Source organism: Lissotriton helveticus, chromosome 1_1 (genome assembly GCF_964261635.1).
Source record: "Lissotriton helveticus chromosome 1_1, aLisHel1.1, whole genome shotgun sequence".
Taxonomy (NCBI): Eukaryota; Metazoa; Chordata; class Amphibia; order Caudata; family Salamandridae; genus Lissotriton; species Lissotriton helveticus.
In genome coordinates this window covers 1,266,051,190-1,266,069,823 of record NC_136057.1, presented here as the reverse complement: position 1 = coordinate 1,266,069,823, position 18,634 = coordinate 1,266,051,190, and the positions used below count along the sequence as shown (strand labels likewise).

Genomic DNA, 18,634 nt, shown 5'->3' with positions numbered 1-18,634 from the left:
TGCGAAATATCAAACTCATTCATCCTCTATAGAATGATTTATCATTCAACAAGCAGTAGTTTTCGAATTCATAGACTTCCCCCTTACAGTATGGAAGAGAGGCTTGTAAATCCCCATATTCAGAATCAGGACAGGAGAAGAGGAAAATTCCAGTGTGCCGATGGACAGTGGGCTGGCTGGCTGCCTTATGGCTGATGGACTGTTGGATCCTCAACACTTCCAATCCAAGGTAGCTGAAAGGAGCTGTTTATTTAGGAGCAGATACTGAAAATCAATGTCTGTAACCATCGCTTCCGACCTCGAAGTATTGGAGAGTTCAGTGAGTTGGTCTTCAGAGCTGCATATAAACACTGTGGGCCTTCTTCTAAAATGAGTAAATTCACACCATGAGATTTTTCACCGTTTTACTCATTTCAGGAATTGGCAACATTCTTCCAGGTTATACCTGGAAACGTGCTTAACTCACAGCTTCCCAAGAATAATCAGAGAACCTTTTTGTGAATTCCCTTTGCAGCTGAAAATACACACACATACATTCTCACATTTGAAAAACTTGAAGCAAGCGCAAATGCACCTGCTAAGTCTTGTGTATTTTTAGTTCTTCAAGAAAAATCATATCCCCTGTGGAGAGACCCTTTTTTTCATACCCCCACCAGTTTTGGTAGGAGATCCTTTCTGCTCTGCACTCTCTAAACGTTCCCAATTTTAAAAGCTCTTTTACTCTCAGAAAGTCAGGCTATTTAAATGTGTAATTCTGCCTTACATAGTTAATAGTTTCACCATTGAAGCTCTACGGCTTTGTGGCAAGTATATTTGGAAAAAAGTTATTATTAAATTCTTTTTTTTGGGTCCATTTATGTACAATTCAATTGAGAGAGACCCCCATAACTCCATGGAGAACGTCTAGCTGTGGTATTTTAGAATCCAATCAATTCCTGCCTAACATTCCCAAGTTACCTCCTCACGGGTTTCACTTTGCATAAGAACTGATACACAGCGTATGCATATAAATTCACTACTTGGTGAAGGGAATGAACAAATTACTTATCTGTGACAGTTAATTCACGAAGCTTTCTTTCATTGCAGTTATCAATTTTCCATCTCTTAGCTGAAAAAAAGCTTCTACTAATGGTTATGGAGGATGAAAACTGAGGAAGAAATATCTTCACCCTCATCACACAAGATTATTTCCCTACCTGGATGTGAATCTCAGGAAGACAGGATTCACAAAAAGAAATCACTTTCTCCCGGTGGCCCATTTTGTAAAAGGAGGTGTGATTGTTGTCAGTAGTCAACTGAAGACGCGGTGGGATTCAGTGGAGCAGAGGCAGTGTAGCGTCTTTCCTGTGGGTGATGGGGCAAGGTGGGGGTCGTTGTTTGAGTGATAGGGAAGAGGTGGTTAGCTGAGACGGGCCACCCATGCGCCCCCTAAACACCACTTGTGTCCAAAAGAACTGCTTTCTTCCTCCTACACTGCTTTAAAAGCTAATTCTGCTTGTGACATTGTGAGCCCTACTAAGCCTGGTTCTGCAGTCCTGAGCGAGACTACTTTGCTAACATAGCCAGCGGGGCAAGCTTCAATTGAACATGCCATACCCTCATATAAATGAGCATCCACAGCAATGGGACTGCAGTGGTGTGCTCCCCCGGTGGGATTCCATTCCCCATGGAAGACACCACACACCTAGCCAGAGATGATGAGTGGTACTCCTGCCCAAAACATGATGTGGTCTATGGAGTGTTGCTTATAAGAGGAGTGATACTTGGCTATATCGTTATAAAAAGGTAGACAAAACAAATGTAACTTGCTTGATGTGGGGAGTCGACCCTCAAGTGGAGTAAAAGAGTCAACAAGTGATAAATGCATGTGCCACAACTCTTAGGTAGCCAAAGTTACAGGTAAATAGCTTTCTCTTTTGCAGATTTACTCTCTATCCCTAAGCCTTTCTTAGCACCCGAAAAAGTTCTGCACTACAAAGCAGCTGATTGTCATTCAGCACTGTCGAACTGCTCGATAGTTTCAAGATTGTCTAGGAACGGTAAACCTCTTTGAAGGAGTGTGCATCATGGTGTATTTTGTTTATTGTGGTGGACAGCATGTTCATTTCATATTTTAGTTTGCATTATCTTTGGCTTTAAAAATAATTAATCAAATTTTTTTCAACAGGGGAACTTATGATATATGTGTAAAATCTGATGGTGTTGGGAGGTGCGTTGGCAATTACGACAACAAAGGAAGCTTTGGCGAATTGGCGTTAATGTACAATACACCTAGAGCAGCTACAATTATTGCAACATCTGTAGGTTCAATATGGGGGTTGGTAAGTATGAATTCCTTTCCTAAGCATAATTTGTTTCACATTCTTTCAAAAACACTGTATTAATGTATATTATAATAAAAAAACATTTTTTGACTGAGACTACTCTGAGATAATGAACAGAATTTTCATGCCTGTATTACATATTCTGATTGTGATACGTACAGAAAAGTCAGCGATTACTTTCTTGTAACAAAGTTTGAATCAGGTAAGACCAAGACATGTTTGAGTAGAGTAGCACACCCTAAATAAGTTACACCACTTTGAATTGAAATGGAAGGTTGAACTGGGGCCCCCTTGAGTGATATGGAGTGGGAGGAACATTGGCCCTACCCCAGGGAGGTGACCATATACTCAGAGTTGAGTCTGGTCCAGTTAAAAACTGCCTTCACGTATCTCTTCCTCATGCATACAAACATTTACATTCGCTAGCTAGGGCAATTGATGAAAGAAAGTGGCCAGAAAGAAATATTAATCCATATATTGTGGAGCTTCCCGATGGTTCAATGGTTCTGTAAAAGTTTATGGTTCGGTTCACCCTGATCTTGGGGATCACTTTGGAGTATAGAGGTAAACTCATGTTAATGTATCATCTAAGGGATGAACAGTCCCCCCACATACACCACAGACTTGTCTGTAATATTGGGGTTATAGTAGTGTGTAGAGACCTTGGCAGTTGATTGGGGTGGTTCAAGTACGTGGGGTTGAATCCTGGTGCTCAAACATGGGTTGTTGAATTGCAACAGAGAGTTCAGCATATGCAAGTCGTAGCTTCCTATAGCAATTTCACAAGGTTTAGAGTCAGTTGGTTAGATACTTTGACCTTGTTGATTGATACATCTGATTGATGAATGTGGATGCCCTCCCAATTCTTGTTACAACCTTAATTTTTGCAGATGTGTCCAAGGTGAGGCAACCTATTGTGTTTCTTAAGCATTACTTTCCTGATTCACTGAATACTTCCAGGTTACATATTGCTTTCTTGATGGGCAAATAACCTTATAATGATTGTGCATTTTTAGATATATATGTGTTATAGATTTAAAACTCAATACAATTGTTTTGGAAAAAGATTATCTTCCTGAAATCAACCCTGGAGACAACCAGGGTGTGGACCGTTATTTTAGATAGTCAGTGCTGGCCAAGACTTGCTACCCAATGTTGCATCTCAATGTTGTCTTCTAAATGTCAATGCTGTCACGTTATTTCCTGGCTCTCTATTGTTACCCAATGTAGTTTTCCATCATTTGAACTGCCTTGGAAACAATTATCTGCTCCGCATCAGTTTTTTTCTGAGATTACCCTATAATCCTCCAAGGCTTTTTTGCACATCCATGCATGCGAAGGATGTGCTATCTTCATTGGGAGATTGTTGACATGGTTATAAGTTGCCCGAATGCTGGCCGAAGATTCCCTAGACTGAACACAGGATTATTATTTGTAAATACATTTCGTACGAGTCTACTACAAATTGACCATGATCCCTCTCTATACTCAAGACAATTGCTTAATGTGACTTATTCACCTCATTACCTACAGTGTTCCTGTAAGATAATGTGATCAGTCATAATATGTTTTAAAAGTGTAAGTTGTACTGCAAAAGTTCAAATACAATCAAAGAGAAACTCAAAACAAAGCCTCTTTGTACAAGATTAGGTAGTTTATCTAATTCAGACATGGGTCATACTGCAGTGTGATACCCTAAGTGCAAAGGATATGCCTATGTGTGGGTTTAGTGTAGTCCTGACTGAGCCACTAGAACCAAGCTACATCTTACTGATGATGATCCAGTCAGGGCAAAACTGCTTTTGGGTTACTTGTTTTGTAGCTCAGGGAAGACCTGTAATTAATCAAAATAGGGAGTGAAGAGGTTATGCTTGGAAAACAAAAGAGGTGGATAATTCCTCCTCTGGTCAATGTCTGAGAAACAAAAGGGAAGGATATGTAACCGTGTTCTCCCAGACTAGGTGTGTCCTCCACTATGGTGGAAAGCACACAGCTTTGTTTAAATACCCCTCACACACCAAAAGGGCCCTTGGTGTCATGCTTCATCATAGGGGTCTTCCCGCCCGCTGTTGGATGGGGTGTGCTACAACCTACGACTACGCTGGAGCACTAGTTGTTAAACAAGACTATGTGTAGTGTAGGTATGTGAGTGGAAGGGTCAGGAGTGAGTGGAGGAGTGAATATATTAAACAATACCTAGCTCTATGGAAAAAAGACTTTAATATTCCGTTGAGCTGGTATTGGTAAAAGTGGGGAAAGAGGTGGAGAAACAGAAGCTATAATGAGCTATTTCTCCTATGTCGACATGTTTTGAAAGCCCTCCCCTGACTTCTTCATCAGGACCAAAGGATCTCTTCTACACTCAACTCGAAAAATAAGTAAATAGAAAAAAGTGTATTTACACGGAGCCGTGGGGTGGTAGTATACTGGTGAGGCAGTGATTTCGACATTTGTTTGACTATAGACACTCTTTCCCACCCCGTTTCTGAGGCTCATGGGCAGCATTCTTCTTAAGACCAATTATACATTATGTAGCATACTTATTGAGGTACTGTGTACAGTGCATGTTTATTTATGACATGTCTACCACTTAGTAGTATCTACATGTATATACACTTTTTTCTATTTACTTATTCTTCGAGTTGAGTGTAGAAGAGAACCTTTTGTCCTGATGAAGAAGGCAGGAGAGGGCTTAGAAACATGTTGACATAGGAGAAATTGCTCATTATAGCTTCTGTTTCCTTCAACCATAGTTAGGATGGCTAGCCAGTTCCAGTTTATCGCTGTAGTATAGCCCAATCTGGGCCCATCCCTATTGGCTACAGGAAACAAGACCCTGCTCAGTAGCCTTAACCTCATAAAGGGGAGCGGAAGTAGCAGAAGCTACATAGAGATGCACATTAGAAAATGTAATAGAACAATGAGGACCTAGCCCTGTGCTGAGTGAATGTGAAGGAGGTAACAAAGGCTTGTTGTTCCATGTAGATGTGGTAACAGACAGAATTGTGGAACTCCCTATTTGTTCTTTAAAGAGAATAAGGAGGCAGATAGACAGCAGCTCTTAAGAAAGTAAGACCTCACTAAATAGGCATCCTGGGCCTAGTCAGAGTCTATGACTTGCATCAGTTGGCTTTGTTTCTCATTCCTGCCACAAGACAGTCCAGAAAACATATTCCTTTAACCATTTGTATGAAAAAGTGGTGTTTCAGCAGTTAAATGCCGAATTGATCACTATTACTTTTGTGTTTATTTTGTGCTTCTTTTCTAAACACCATTAGTTTTTGACTCTAGTTATCTATTAAAAATGTATAGAGTAAGACAAGCAGATAAGTTAAAATTCAAGAGTTTAGAGGCCATATTATGTAAGGGTCGCACTGTCCTTGTTCGTACCGCAGCCTTTAAAGTAGGTGTGCCGACGCAAACAGGGAGTGTGTTGCCCACATTAAGTGCATTAAGTGAAATACACAGCAGTTGCTTCGAAGCTGCCCAGTGTTTCACAGTGCTGGCGGCATGCAAGCACCCAACCCCTCCCTGTGCATGGCCTTTGGCCCTGCCATCTCCCTGGTCAGCTCCCAAGCCGGCTGCTGGCAGGAGCAGGCCACCCAGAGCACCCACATTTTGAAAATAAGGTGAGGGCCACTGGGGGGTGGGCATGGCTCCCATAGCCCCTGCCAAGTCTCCGGCCAGCACCCATTCTCGGTGCTGGCGGAATCTGTCAACAAATATGCTCCGACCCTGCGGGAGCAGATTCTCATTCTGCTCCCTCAAGGGGAGCCCACACTCATCCACCTCATTCCTCTCCTGTCCTACCACTGCACAGATATGAGGCTGCCGTCCAGTCCCAGCAATCAACCAATAATTATGGTGGCTGCTTGCTTGGCAGAGCCTCTGAGCAACAAATGTCCAACGATCCATGCTGTTTTTTTAGGTGGAGTAAAATACCAGGAACACAACGTGCAACCACATTAGCATAACAGGAAAGAAACATATTTATCATGCCAGCTAATACATAGATTCAGGCCGTATTTATTGCTGACCTTTATGTCCTTTTTTAAAAAAAAAAAAAGCCTAGCCTGTCCACCTCAGTTGCAGCCCCTGTTCCGAAAGAATGTGTTGCAAAGTCCAGAGCTGGCAAAGCCAACTTCCTGAACACATTGAAAAGCTGAAATGCGAATAGTCCACTCCTATCCTCTTGCCATAAAAATGAACTCTTGGGAAAAACGTTAACCCTTAAGATATCATGCCAATCTTTCAATGGGCATAAACGTTCATCTACAATTCTTGTAAACCTTCACAAATAACCCTTGCGCTACTAGTCTGTTTTAGACTGCATCAAATATATAAAGCATAATTCCACTTTGCCTCTTTTATCGAGAATTCTGTCATATGTGACCCAAAATGCCTCAAAAGCAACCTAGCCATACACAAAACGAAATAAAGAAACCTCAGAATTTGAGTGGCAGCACTCATCTACAACCCCTAAAACATTTGTGCGTATTTCACCTGTAATTGGTCACTTCAGATCCCTAACCAAACGTCTTTCCTTTGCCAAACTCACCATCATCCTCCTACCCAAGAAAAGCAACACCTGCCAATTTACCTGACTGAAAAATGTAACTCTATCAACCTTAGAATAAGATGCACTCCATCCCTCCTTTATGCCAATTCTGTCAAATTTGCTCGCTGCCACACGCCACGAGCCAAAACCTACCATCAGATATCCAATGTCATTCCTCTTTATGAATGCTGCTAAAGACTTTTCCACCAGCTCAGCACCCTCACTTCCTTAAATACTATATTTCCCATGACATTCATGTTTTCTCTGCATCTGCTCCCGGCACCAGGCCACGGCATCTCGGACACTAAACAAAACAAAGCATCTGTCTTTGTCTGGCTCTAAGTATAAGATAGAAGTGCAAACAGCCCAACTTGAAAACCTTCATCAATCTTAATGCTCTAAAAGCTCTTGCCTTCTGCCCATTAAGCAAATCAACTACAATCTGAGTGCCCACATTAAACATCACCTTCGGATCAGCCAAGTACGTACCCAACAAACGCAGAGCTATCAACAAAGCACAGAATTCCACAAAGGCAATACCTCTTCCTTCACTTATCCAAAGTTTTTGACCAACTTTCTGCAAATGACATTCTGTCCAGGAATACCGCAGAGTCTCCTGCTGCGTCAGAATGTATGTGCACCTACAACATTAGTTCATGATCTAATGCTCACATCATTCCATTAGAATTGGTCAAAAAGAACTTTCGACTTTCAAACTGTGAGGTCTGCATTCAAACCAGCTAAACAGCTTACCCTGTGATGAGGGAGTAAATATCTGGACATCACAAACCCCCAACCACCTGCAAAACATTCTCTCTGCTCCGACTACTATACAACCAAATAAATGCCCCAGCAGAATCTGAACATTCCTGAGCTCGATTTTCTACTAACTCTACCAAAAGCATCAGAATCTCTTCTGCTATTTTGATTGTTAATGTGTCATATATCTTAAAGTGTCCAGCTTCATTCCCAAAAAGGTCAACACTGTCTTTGGACTGTATGTCTTTTCAGGGACCAAAGGGCCTAGGAAATTATTCATTCAAATTTTTAATTAATCGAGCGCCAACTCAGTCATCTCCTTCTACACTTCAAATAAAAAGATTATCCAAATAATGTGTCCCTGACTATTGCCAGTTTCTACTGCAAAGCCCTTTGAAAAAAAGGTGCTTAGGGCCCAATTACGGTGTCAGGCGGACCACAACCAACCAACCGACCATCGGTTGCGGTCCACCCGACATCTGACATTTCGGTCTACCCGCCGCATTATGATGTGGTGGGCGGAGGCATCGGGCGGAGGGACTGTCCACAGCCCCTCCGATGTGCTTAAAGAGCCTATTGGTACGTCAGAACACACCATAATCCCTTAATGACGGCGGAGCCAGGCTCGGCTCTGTTGTCTGGATTATGATGACAGTTTCTGACAGCCCTTTCATGTTGGCCTTTACGACATTGAAAGGCTGTTGGAAAGTGTTTTTGGGGGCCCCCATCGGTCCCCTCTCCCCCCTTGCACTCCACAATGGGCTAGGGGGGCCCTAAACATCCCTGCATCGTGTGGCAGGCACCTCATGGTGCCAGCCACACGGTGCAGGGATGTTTCCAAACATGCATTTTACAATGGAAGCTTGTAATGTGGGAATTTTCTGCCCTCCACACAAGCTTCCATTGAAAAATGCATGTATTCCACCGCCCTATGTGCAGTTGCATTGTAATACTGAGGTTGGAACTGCTGATCTAAGATTGGGCGGTTTCCAGACTGCAACAATGTCGAGTGGTCCGCCCGACATCATTATCAGGGCCTAAGTGTTTTTTACTATGCACACACAATCTGGGTAATCTCATAGATAAAACGTTGTCTACAAAAATTGTACCTCCAAACTGTAAAAGCAACAGCTAAAAAGCACTATATTGCACCAGAAGACTGGAACTCTACTTTCTGCCACACTTGGCCAACTTAGCGACACAGACACACTTCCCTAACCGCTTGATTGCATCATCTACAGTCGCAATATACAGAGAGCCATTCTTGTCTGAAATAAAGTTGCTTACTGACTGTACCTCAAGCCACAACAAGCAACATATCGATCTGTACTCAGCAGCCACTATCTTAGGCACAAAGACTAGTGGGGATAGCAAATGACAAACATTGTATCAAAAAATATCACGTGACATGAATAGGCTGTCAAAAATATTGTTCCTACAAAAACATTGAGTATAGGCAGTAAAAATAGTGTTTTTATGTATACAATATTGTTTTTAACAATATTGTATATATTATTGTGTACTTTAATATAGTGTATTAAATGTTGTTTTGAATTAATTTAATATATTACTTATTATATTAACTTTAGTTGTTTATAGTATTAATGTACTAATATTACATTTTTGTAAGTATAATTTATAATTTTGGGTGTATTCGCACTTTTTACATTGGCTTAGTAATTTATAATTTAGTGGCAGGTTGTTGGGTTTGTAGGGACTAGGGTGGATACTTATTAAAATGATAAACTATTGTTTTTATATGTTTTATTGATCTTAAATAATATTTAATTGTTGATAGATTATAATAATTGTGATTATTATTTTAATGTTGTAAGTTATTTTGGGATTTTTAACATATATTTTATTTCTTTATACTTACATTAGTAATTTACATTTTAGTAGCAGATTGTTGGTTTTTAGGTGAATAGGATGAGAAGTTATTTGATTTATAATTGTTTAATGAATGTATTTTAATTCAATACTTAATTTGTTAATTCATTATGTTATGGTTTTATTTAACTATTTGACATGTATTTTCAAATTAATTATTTATTGTTTAATTAGTGTATTTAATAATATAACTTGCCAAGTGTATATCATATAATTGTTTTGAATTTTATTTGTTTTATTTAATTAATATTTTATTGTTAATACTGTTTTATTTATAAGTAATTATAATTTGTTTTGGGGTATTGTGGTTTTTCTTGGGTAGTTGGGAGGGAAGTGCATTATTTAAAAAATATATATTTGGTTCTACTAATATTTTTTTATTTAATTGTATTTATTTACATACTATCTACTTGTTGTTTTGAATATGTTTTAAGAATGTTACGGGTTTAGGTATTACATGCTTGTGTAAAAATGATTAGGATTTGGAATGCTATATATAAACCTTCCTAAGTACAACACTTCCCATGTTTTGCTTAAGCTGGAGTGGAAATAGTAAATATGACCCCTCCTATGTCCAACACTTTCCCTGCTGTTTTTAGATTGGAGTAGGACAAATACATTTAACCTCTACAAAGTCCAGAACTTTCATATTGTTGCTTACATTGGAGTGGGATATAGTAAATCTAGCCCCTATGAAGTCCAACACTTTCCCTGCTTTTTACTTACATTGGAGCGGGAATAGTATATCTTACTCCAAAGTCCAACACTTTCACAGCTTTTGCATATATTACAGTGGGAATTGTAAATCTAACCTCTCCAACACCCAGTATTTTCTTTACTGCTTGTTACATTGGAGGTGAATAGTAAATTTAACCCCACCAAAGTTCAATACTTTCCGACTGTTACTTACGTTGGAGTGGGATATTGTTAATATTTTAATGTATTTGAATATGTTTTGTATTTATAAATTAGGTTATAAATGATCTGCTTATATATTTGTTAGTTAATGTTTATTTTAATTTATTAGTAATATATTTTAAAATTGTCTAATTATTTTAAAGTGTATATATGTGTGTGTGTGTGTGTATGTGTGTGTAAAAGAACAAAGGTTAAAGGGATGTTATAGCTAGGATCAGATTGTACTCACACAAAACCATAGAAATACAGCTGTTATAGTTACATGAGCCAACTATAACTCATGCCCCATCAATGCACTGCTTATGAGCTCCAATATTATGTCACTCATGACATGGTCAGTGACATCAGTGATGACATCATATAGTGATTGTGAGAGTTTTCTAAAAGTTTATAAGTGTTAAACATATATACTAAGGTAACACAAAATTTAAATCAGTTTACTTTGAATATTACTAATGAGTGATACTATTTCTAATATCTATAATATTATGTGAGTGGCTGTGCGGCTGTGTATTGGTGTGTTGGTAGGTGTGTGAGTAGCTGTATGGGTGATTGACTCGCTGTGTGTGTGTGGCTGCATGGGTGAGTGAGTGGCTTTATTAGTGGGTGTGAGTGGCTGTATGGGTGACTGAGTGGCTGTGTGAGGAGATGTATGGGTAAGTGACTGAGTGTGTAAGAGGCTGTTTGGGTGAGTGAGTGGGTGTTTGGTTAACTGAACAGGTGTGTGAGTGGCTGTACTGGAGAGTGAGTGTCTGTGTGAGTGTCTGTATGGGTGAGTGAGTGGACGTGGGAGTCCTTTTATGGATGTGTGAATGGGTATTTAAGTGGTTGTGTGGGTGTGTGAGTGAGTGTGAGTGATGGTATGGGTGAGTGAGTGGCTCTGTTGAGAAGCTGTATGGGTGAGTGAGTAGGTGTGTGAGTGGCTGTCTGGGTGAATAAGTGGTTGTTTGATTAGCTTTATAGGTGAGTGAGTGGCTGTGTGAGTGACTATATGGGTGAGTGAGTGGCTCTGTTGAGAAGCTGTATGGGTGAGTGAGTAGGTGTGTTTTGTAGCTGTATGGGTGAATAAGTGGGTGTTTGATTAGCCGTATGGTTGAGTGAGTGACTATATAGGTGAGTGAGTTGGTATGAGTGGCTCTATGGCGGCGTGGCTTGGAAGCCGATGGCGGAGGGAGCGTGAGCCTGCAGCTCTGCGCTAGCCCCACCGTTTATCCTGACTTGGGAGCTGCTGTGCCCCCCTAAATTGGCCCCTGGTGCTGGGGGAAGGCAGCGGTAACTCCCCCAGTGAGTTGGCGGACTGCGTGACCCTCTGGGCGCTCTGGGGACACTGCTGCGCTTCTCTGCTTGGTGCGAGGCCGTTGCGCAAGATGGCGGCGCCCGTGACTTGAAGGAGGCGCCGGAGCTCCATGAGGGCTTGCCCGTGTGGCCTGCCGAGCCGGCGGTGCGTTCTACCTGCTGCGGAGGCTCGGGAGGGGGGGATGTGGAGGCGGCACCCCGGCGAACCGACCTGCGTGATCTGCAGAGCGGTGGGGGCCCGGGACTGCCTATGTGACGGGCGCTCCGGAGGGTGGAATCGGCCTGCGGCCGGCCGGCAGCATTTCTGGTCAGGAGGCACGAGTGGGACCTGGCGCCGCCCCATGAGACTTACCCTAGCTGGGTAACGGTGATGGCTGGATTACTGGCGGTGAGCAGCAGGAGGGGGCTGTGTGAGAGGGACGCGATGTGTTGTGTGCGCCCCTCCCTTTGGCTCCTGTCCTCTTCCCCCCCACTGGCGAGCCTGCCAGACGCTACAGGAAGTGGTGCGGCCTGACCGAGTTGTGAGCGGCTCACCTGGGGACAATCACGCGCTGGGGACAGACAGTGGAGGATCTGCCCTGCTGCCCCCTTTGGTGAAACTTTACTGTGGAGACTGGTGCGGAGCAAACCCCTGCCCTACATGGAACTTTAGCTGGGAGCCTGGTTGATTTCCCTGGAATGAGCTGCGGCTGAAGAGTGTGGGTGATTGGGACCCCCTACGCTACGGGGAGCCCCTCCTTTCCTTCCCCCCCCCCCTCGACACTGGTGCACATTCCCTGTGAGGGTACGTTGGTGATGACTACAGCGTTGCGGGGTTGGGACTACTGGCAAACCCGGCTGCTGTGAGTGCCTGGTGCCCGACCTGCGACGACGTGGGGCACACTCCTTGAGAGGGAACCTGCGCCGGAGGGCATATTTCTCTTCCCTATCTTGTAATGATAATTGCCTCACCAGCCGGACGCCCCTTGTTTTCCTGTGCTTGGGGTTGGTGAGAAGCACGCAATGCATGATTGGCTAATGCCATACAGAGGCGACGTGGATTGCTTATAACGAGGGCCAAGCGAGAGAGGGATCCTCGAAGAGCTGCCGCAGATAGTTACGCCCCACCTGCCGGACCCCCTTGCTAAGCCTGCAGCTCCTGGACTTCCTAGCGAGGGCCTCGACTCGCCGCTGTGGCATTGCCGGGCCTGGCCCTGCCTGACCTTGGGACTCACTACTGCAGGGCTCTAATTCATACCTGCTGACTTTAGCAGATCTCTGTCCCCCGTAGGGGCAGCACCATTGGACAACTAATTCAGGGCATGAGGAGGGAACCTGTCTCCTGAATTGGGCTGAACCTGCGGACTTTGAACATGGGGAAACCCCGCGGAACAATGCGGAGCCAGATGTGGAGCGGGGACCGCGAGACCCGGACCCTATCCCTCCTGGTTCACTTCCACAACACCAAGTAGATCAGATCCTACAGGCTATAACGGACACTAGAACGGCCCTTCAGCAAGATATCGCGAAGGTGGTGACGGGTTTGGGACTCCTGAAGGCTGACCATGCTAATTTGTCCGACAGGGTGCGACAGACGAAGCTTACGCTGGAAGACGTGGGGCCGGCGCAGCATAAGCTGGACGCCCAGATGGTGGATGTTATGGCCCGACTGCAGACCTTGGAAAAGAGAGCTGACGATGCAGAAGGCCGTAATAGGAGGAATAATATCCGCGTGGTGGGTTTACCGAAACGGATTGAGGGGACTGATATAGTGACCTACTTAGAGCGCTGGTTCCGGGAGGTGGTCGCACCGGAAGCCATGTCGTAGTTCTACACACTGGAGAGGGCTCACAGGGTGCCAGCGCGCCTGCCGGATCCTGGTCGCCCGCCTCGGCCAGTGGTGGCACGTCTCCTCCATTACAGAGACAGAGATCTACTCCTCCATCAGGCCAGGACAACCGGCCCCTACACCGTGGACAATAGCAAAGTCACGCTATTTCCGGTCTTCACACTCGAGGTGCAGCGGGCCAGGGCCTCCTTTTTAGCAGTCAAGCGGGCGCTACGCGATGAAAGCTTGCAATACTCTTTGATGTTTCCAGCTCGGCTGCGGATTGCCATAGATGGCAAAACACACTTCTGCAACAGTCCTGAGGAAGTCTGGACATGGCTGGAGGAATATAAAGCTGGCAGGGGGATGCTGGACTACCGTTGCGACGTCCGGCACTGGAACAATGACTTCGCCAAACCCGCCGTGTCCGAAGACGGCACTCAGTGCCTGGGGGGCCGTCACAGTCCCAGACCGAGGCGGAGCGATTAGCGGCATTGCAAGCCGTGGCGATTATCGTTGGGACGGAGGCATCTACTCCAGTGCCGACCATGGGATCTGAAAAGGAAGCTGATGACACTGAGACTGAACTATCGGAGGCTGGCAGACAGTTTCTTCCCGAGGTGACGCCGGACACAGCAGATGACATGGTGGATGCTCCGTAACGCCAAGGAGGACTGGGGGATCTCTATTGTGGCTGCTGCCGATGACTACTTCCTGAACCCCTGGGTGGCGGGCGGCTGGGGCCTGGGGTGCTTGGGGCTCTGGAGGGCTGGGGGGGTGCCGGGTCACCAGTGGATCTTTGAGCTATTGATGAGGGAGCGCTGCCGCCTTCACCACTGGGGGCTTGGATATTGCTGAGGGGTTGGTGCCGGGGACATTGGCTGACTGTTGTTGTTTGCTAGGCTCTAACCCACCCCCGCCGGATGGTTTACAGTTAGTACGCCTTGACGTCTTGTGAGTGCGTTTGTTGGGTTCAGTTTGGATTCACTAGTTTAGTGCCTGTTCTGAGGAGGGAGGGAAGTACTTGGGAGGGATCTGGAGTAGTTGGGGTAGGGGGGAGATTCAGTTTTGGGTTAGTACTCACAGTCGTGTCTTGGAGAGAGCAGCAACTTATTGTGCTTTGTCATATTGTTTATGGGACCGTTACCTGATGTGAAATGTGTGACTTGGAATGTGCGGGGGTTACACTATATGCAGCGACGGCACAAAATCCACTCCTATTTAGTACGCAAAGGTGCGCAGATAGTATTCCTACAAGAGACACACCTGACTAAAACCGAAGGATTAGCACTGCAGCGTAGATGGCGAGGGCAGCTTTATTATACTACTTATTCAGCCTTTGCGAGAGGAGGGCTGATTTGGATCAGGGCCGGGGTCCCTTTCCAGATGACTGAACAGGTGATAGATCCTGAGGGCCGGTATGTGGTGGTTGTGGGACGCCTTAATGGGCGGGATGTGACCCTCTGCAGTGTTCACGCCCCTAACATAGAGCAAGCGACTTTCTTTGCTCGCATGTCTGAATCACTGGCTGCCTACTTCACGAATCCTGTAATGATGGGAGGAGATTTTAACTCCATAGTCGATGTAGACATGGATAGGTCCCACCCCCCGTTACCTGATGCCCCAATTCATAAATTGTCAAAGATCAGATCGCAATGGCAGGAAAACTGGGGGCTTGTTGATGTATGGCGGATACAGCACCCCGATGAGCGCGATTACTCCTACTTCTCGGCCATGCCCGAGCTGCATGTGCGGCTTGACACAGTTTTGTGTAGCACTGCTCTGGCTGCTAGGTGGTTAATAGCGAATACTTGTCGCGCACTATCTCTGATCACAACCCGCTGTTGGTGGGTTTCTGCTGGGTCCTGGAGCGCCCGGCTGTGCCGTCCTGGCGGTTGCGTCCCGAGATGCTGGAGGACTCAGTTTTCCGTGCTGAGCTGGAAACGGGAATAGAGTGGTACTTTATTGAAAACAAGGGTACAGCTACGACAACAGCCCTGGAATGGGACGCCTTTAAGGTGGTGACCCGGGGCTTGTGTATTACTAAGTGGGTAGGGGTACAGAAGACGCTATTACGGGAAATTGATTCCACAGAAAATACGCTTAGGGAGACTGAGCGTAAACATCAGACTGACCCTGACGCGCGGGACCTGGTGTTGAGATCAAGGGAGGCTGTGGCGGTGGTCGTGGACCGCTTGAGGAGCTTTGACCATAGGGCTTATTTGGCTCAGGCGCATGCTGAGAGGGATAAGGTGGGCACACTACTGGCATGGTTGGCTGACCCACTCCCCCGGAGTGCTCCTGTTCTAGCTCTGACTTCCCCAGCGGGACAGACTGAATACTCTCAACAACAGATCAATGCCCTTTTCCGCGCTTATTATACAGATTTATATGATAGCCAACTACATGCCGACGAGGCTGACATCCGAGCTTTACTGGAAGACTTGGAACTTCCTGTCCTAGATGCAGAGCAGGCGGACCCCCTTGGACAGGACATTACATTGTCTGAGATTAGAAGCGCTATCAAGCACATGGCGCGAAACAAAACTCCAGGGATTGATGGCCTACCCATAGAGTTTTATGCGACTTACATAGATGCTCTAGCCCCTAGATTATTACTAGTCTTTAAGGAAGCCAAGGAACTAGGTCTATTACCGACTGCTGCTAGAGAAGCTGTCATCATCCCTCTACTTAAACCTGGCAAGGACCCCACTGACCCCTCTGCATATCGTCCCCTATCTATGTTCACTTCTGATTATAAGATTTTGAGTCAGGTTTTAGCCACTCGACTCCTCCCGCACATGGTACACTTGGTTCACCCGGACCAAGCCGGCTTTATTCCTACCCGCACACTGTGGGCAGCATACGCCGTTTGGTGCACATGCTAGGTGGGGACCAGGCTGGGGATCCAATGGCAGCAATCCTCTCTGTGGATATTGCGAAAGCATTCGATAGTCTAGAATGGCCCTACTTGTTTTCTGTTATGAGAGCCTTCGGACTGGGGGACGGCTACGTCCGTTGGACTGAAATACTATATGCATCGGCGTGCGCCAGAGTGAAGGTAGGAACGGTCATCTCCTCCCCCTACCCAGTGAGACGTGGCATGCGGCAGGGGTGTCCGTTATCCCCGCTGCTGTTTGCTCTGCCCATAGAGAGCCATTAGCTATCAGAGCTAGACTAGGGAGGGACTTCCAAGGTTTACAGCTTCGAAGTCGCACGCATTATATTTCGCTGTATGCGGATGATCTCTTGTTGTTCCTAAAAGATGCGGAGATGGATTGGAGGGAGCCCGGGCACTACTCCGCAGATTTGGGGAGATCTCCGGACTTGGGCGAAGACCTGTGTTTTCCCAGTTGGCCAGACGTGCACTCCGCCGACGACTGCGCGAGACATCACATGGGAACCCCACTGCCTCCCCTATCTGGGGACACATATTTATCATACTCAGGAGGACCTACTAGACGGTAACATTGGCCGGGCGCTGCGAAGCCTTAAAGCTAGCATGCAGTTTTGGGGGACATTACCCTTATCTGTGGCGGGGCGTGTAGCACTATTGAAGATGGTGGCACTTCCCGACTACTATATTTTTTCCGAACGCTGCCGGTGTGGATACCTGCTTCCTTATTCCGCCAGCTCCGGTCTATGGTAGGTGGTTTTATCTGGGGAAACGAGAGACGGAGAGTGGCACTTGATACGTTAATACGTTCGAGGGCGGTGGGAGGCCTGGCGGTCCCTGATTTCGAGCTATATTATCTAGCCACACAATTTCAGGGGCTTACTCAGGCAGTAGCACTGGAATTTAGGGGCCCTGAAAGAGACTGTGAACCAGATATACCTAGACATGTACTGGCATTTATCATACTTCAACAGAAATTGTATATGAACTCGCTGTCCATTGAGGAACGCACCTTAAGACTTTGCTGGAAACGTTATCATAATAGAATTAGAATGCAGTGCCCTTATGCCCCGGAGATACCTTTAGGTATGTGCACCGCACTACCGCATTACGGGGACTGGCTGGCTCTCGCAGAATGGGAGTCTCTTGGATTGCAGGTAGTGGGTGACCTATATGAAGATGGAACTTTGCTACCATATGGGGAGTTGCAGGAGAGATTTGGGCTTCCGCGTGGGCAATATTTAATTCATACTACCTTGATACCTGCCATACAAAAGTACTGGGGCAGGGGACTGTCGGAACCGACGGTGAGCTCAGTATGCCAATATATAGTAATGGCGGCAGGCACTTACAAAGCTGTCACCTGCTTATACAAATGTATGCTTGGGGAGGGCTCACTGCCACTGCAGAAATTACATGACCAATGAACATTAGACATTGATAGGGACATACCGGACTTGGCCTGGTCGCAAATAGTCAAAAGAGCGTGGAAGAGCACCAGAAATGCCAGATTTCAACTGATCCAATTTTTTATTCTGCATAGGGCTTACCTCACCCCAGCGAAGATCAAGCAATATTTTCATTTAGACACAGCGCAGTGCCCCCGCTGCAGACTTGTGGACGTGGGCCTTTTACATATGTTATGGGACTGCCCGCAATTGGGGGCTTATTGGGCTGACGTAATGGCGTTATTATGTGATATTACAGAACGGCAGCTTGCTCTGGATAAGGGTACCTGTTTATTACATTGGTTCCCCCACACTAGCAAGACTAAAATAACGAGTACATTTTTAGAACTGGGACTGGTATTAGCTAAAAGGGAAATCACACTTCACTGGAAAGATGCAGGAGGGCCGACCTTTGCTAGATGGAAAGCGGCGTTGCTTACATGGGCAGGGAGTGAAAGTGTAATTCGCCTGCAACAAGCCCAACGGTCCCGTAATGAGAAGGCACTAGATGCAGCCCGGGCGTGGGAGACCCTAGTTATTGAATTGAAGGCTATGATGCAGACTCTGGAGCAGACCTGAGTGTGCAATCGGGAGGTGGGACTTAGCGGATGGTTGCGCCACTATGGGAGATGGAATGGATGAATGCGCCCCCCTTTCCCAACGTGATCATGCTCATATATAGTGCTAGGTATATGGTACCGTGTACAGTTATATTGCTCCAATTTGTTGTATAGATTA

At 45.5% G+C, this 18,634-nt stretch overlaps 1 protein-coding gene across 1 annotated transcript in view; it reads left to right on the top strand.

Moving 5' to 3' along the window:
* The window catches only part of PRKAR2B (protein kinase cAMP-dependent type II regulatory subunit beta), a 425,732-nt gene that overhangs the window by 344,114 nt on the left and 62,984 nt on the right, over positions 1 to 18,634 (top strand). The window contains exon 6 of the mRNA XM_078657005.1: positions 2,168 to 2,321. Coding sequence (XP_078513131.1) covers positions 2,168 to 2,321 — 154 coding nt within the window. The remainder of the gene's footprint in view (positions 1 to 2,167; positions 2,322 to 18,634) is intronic.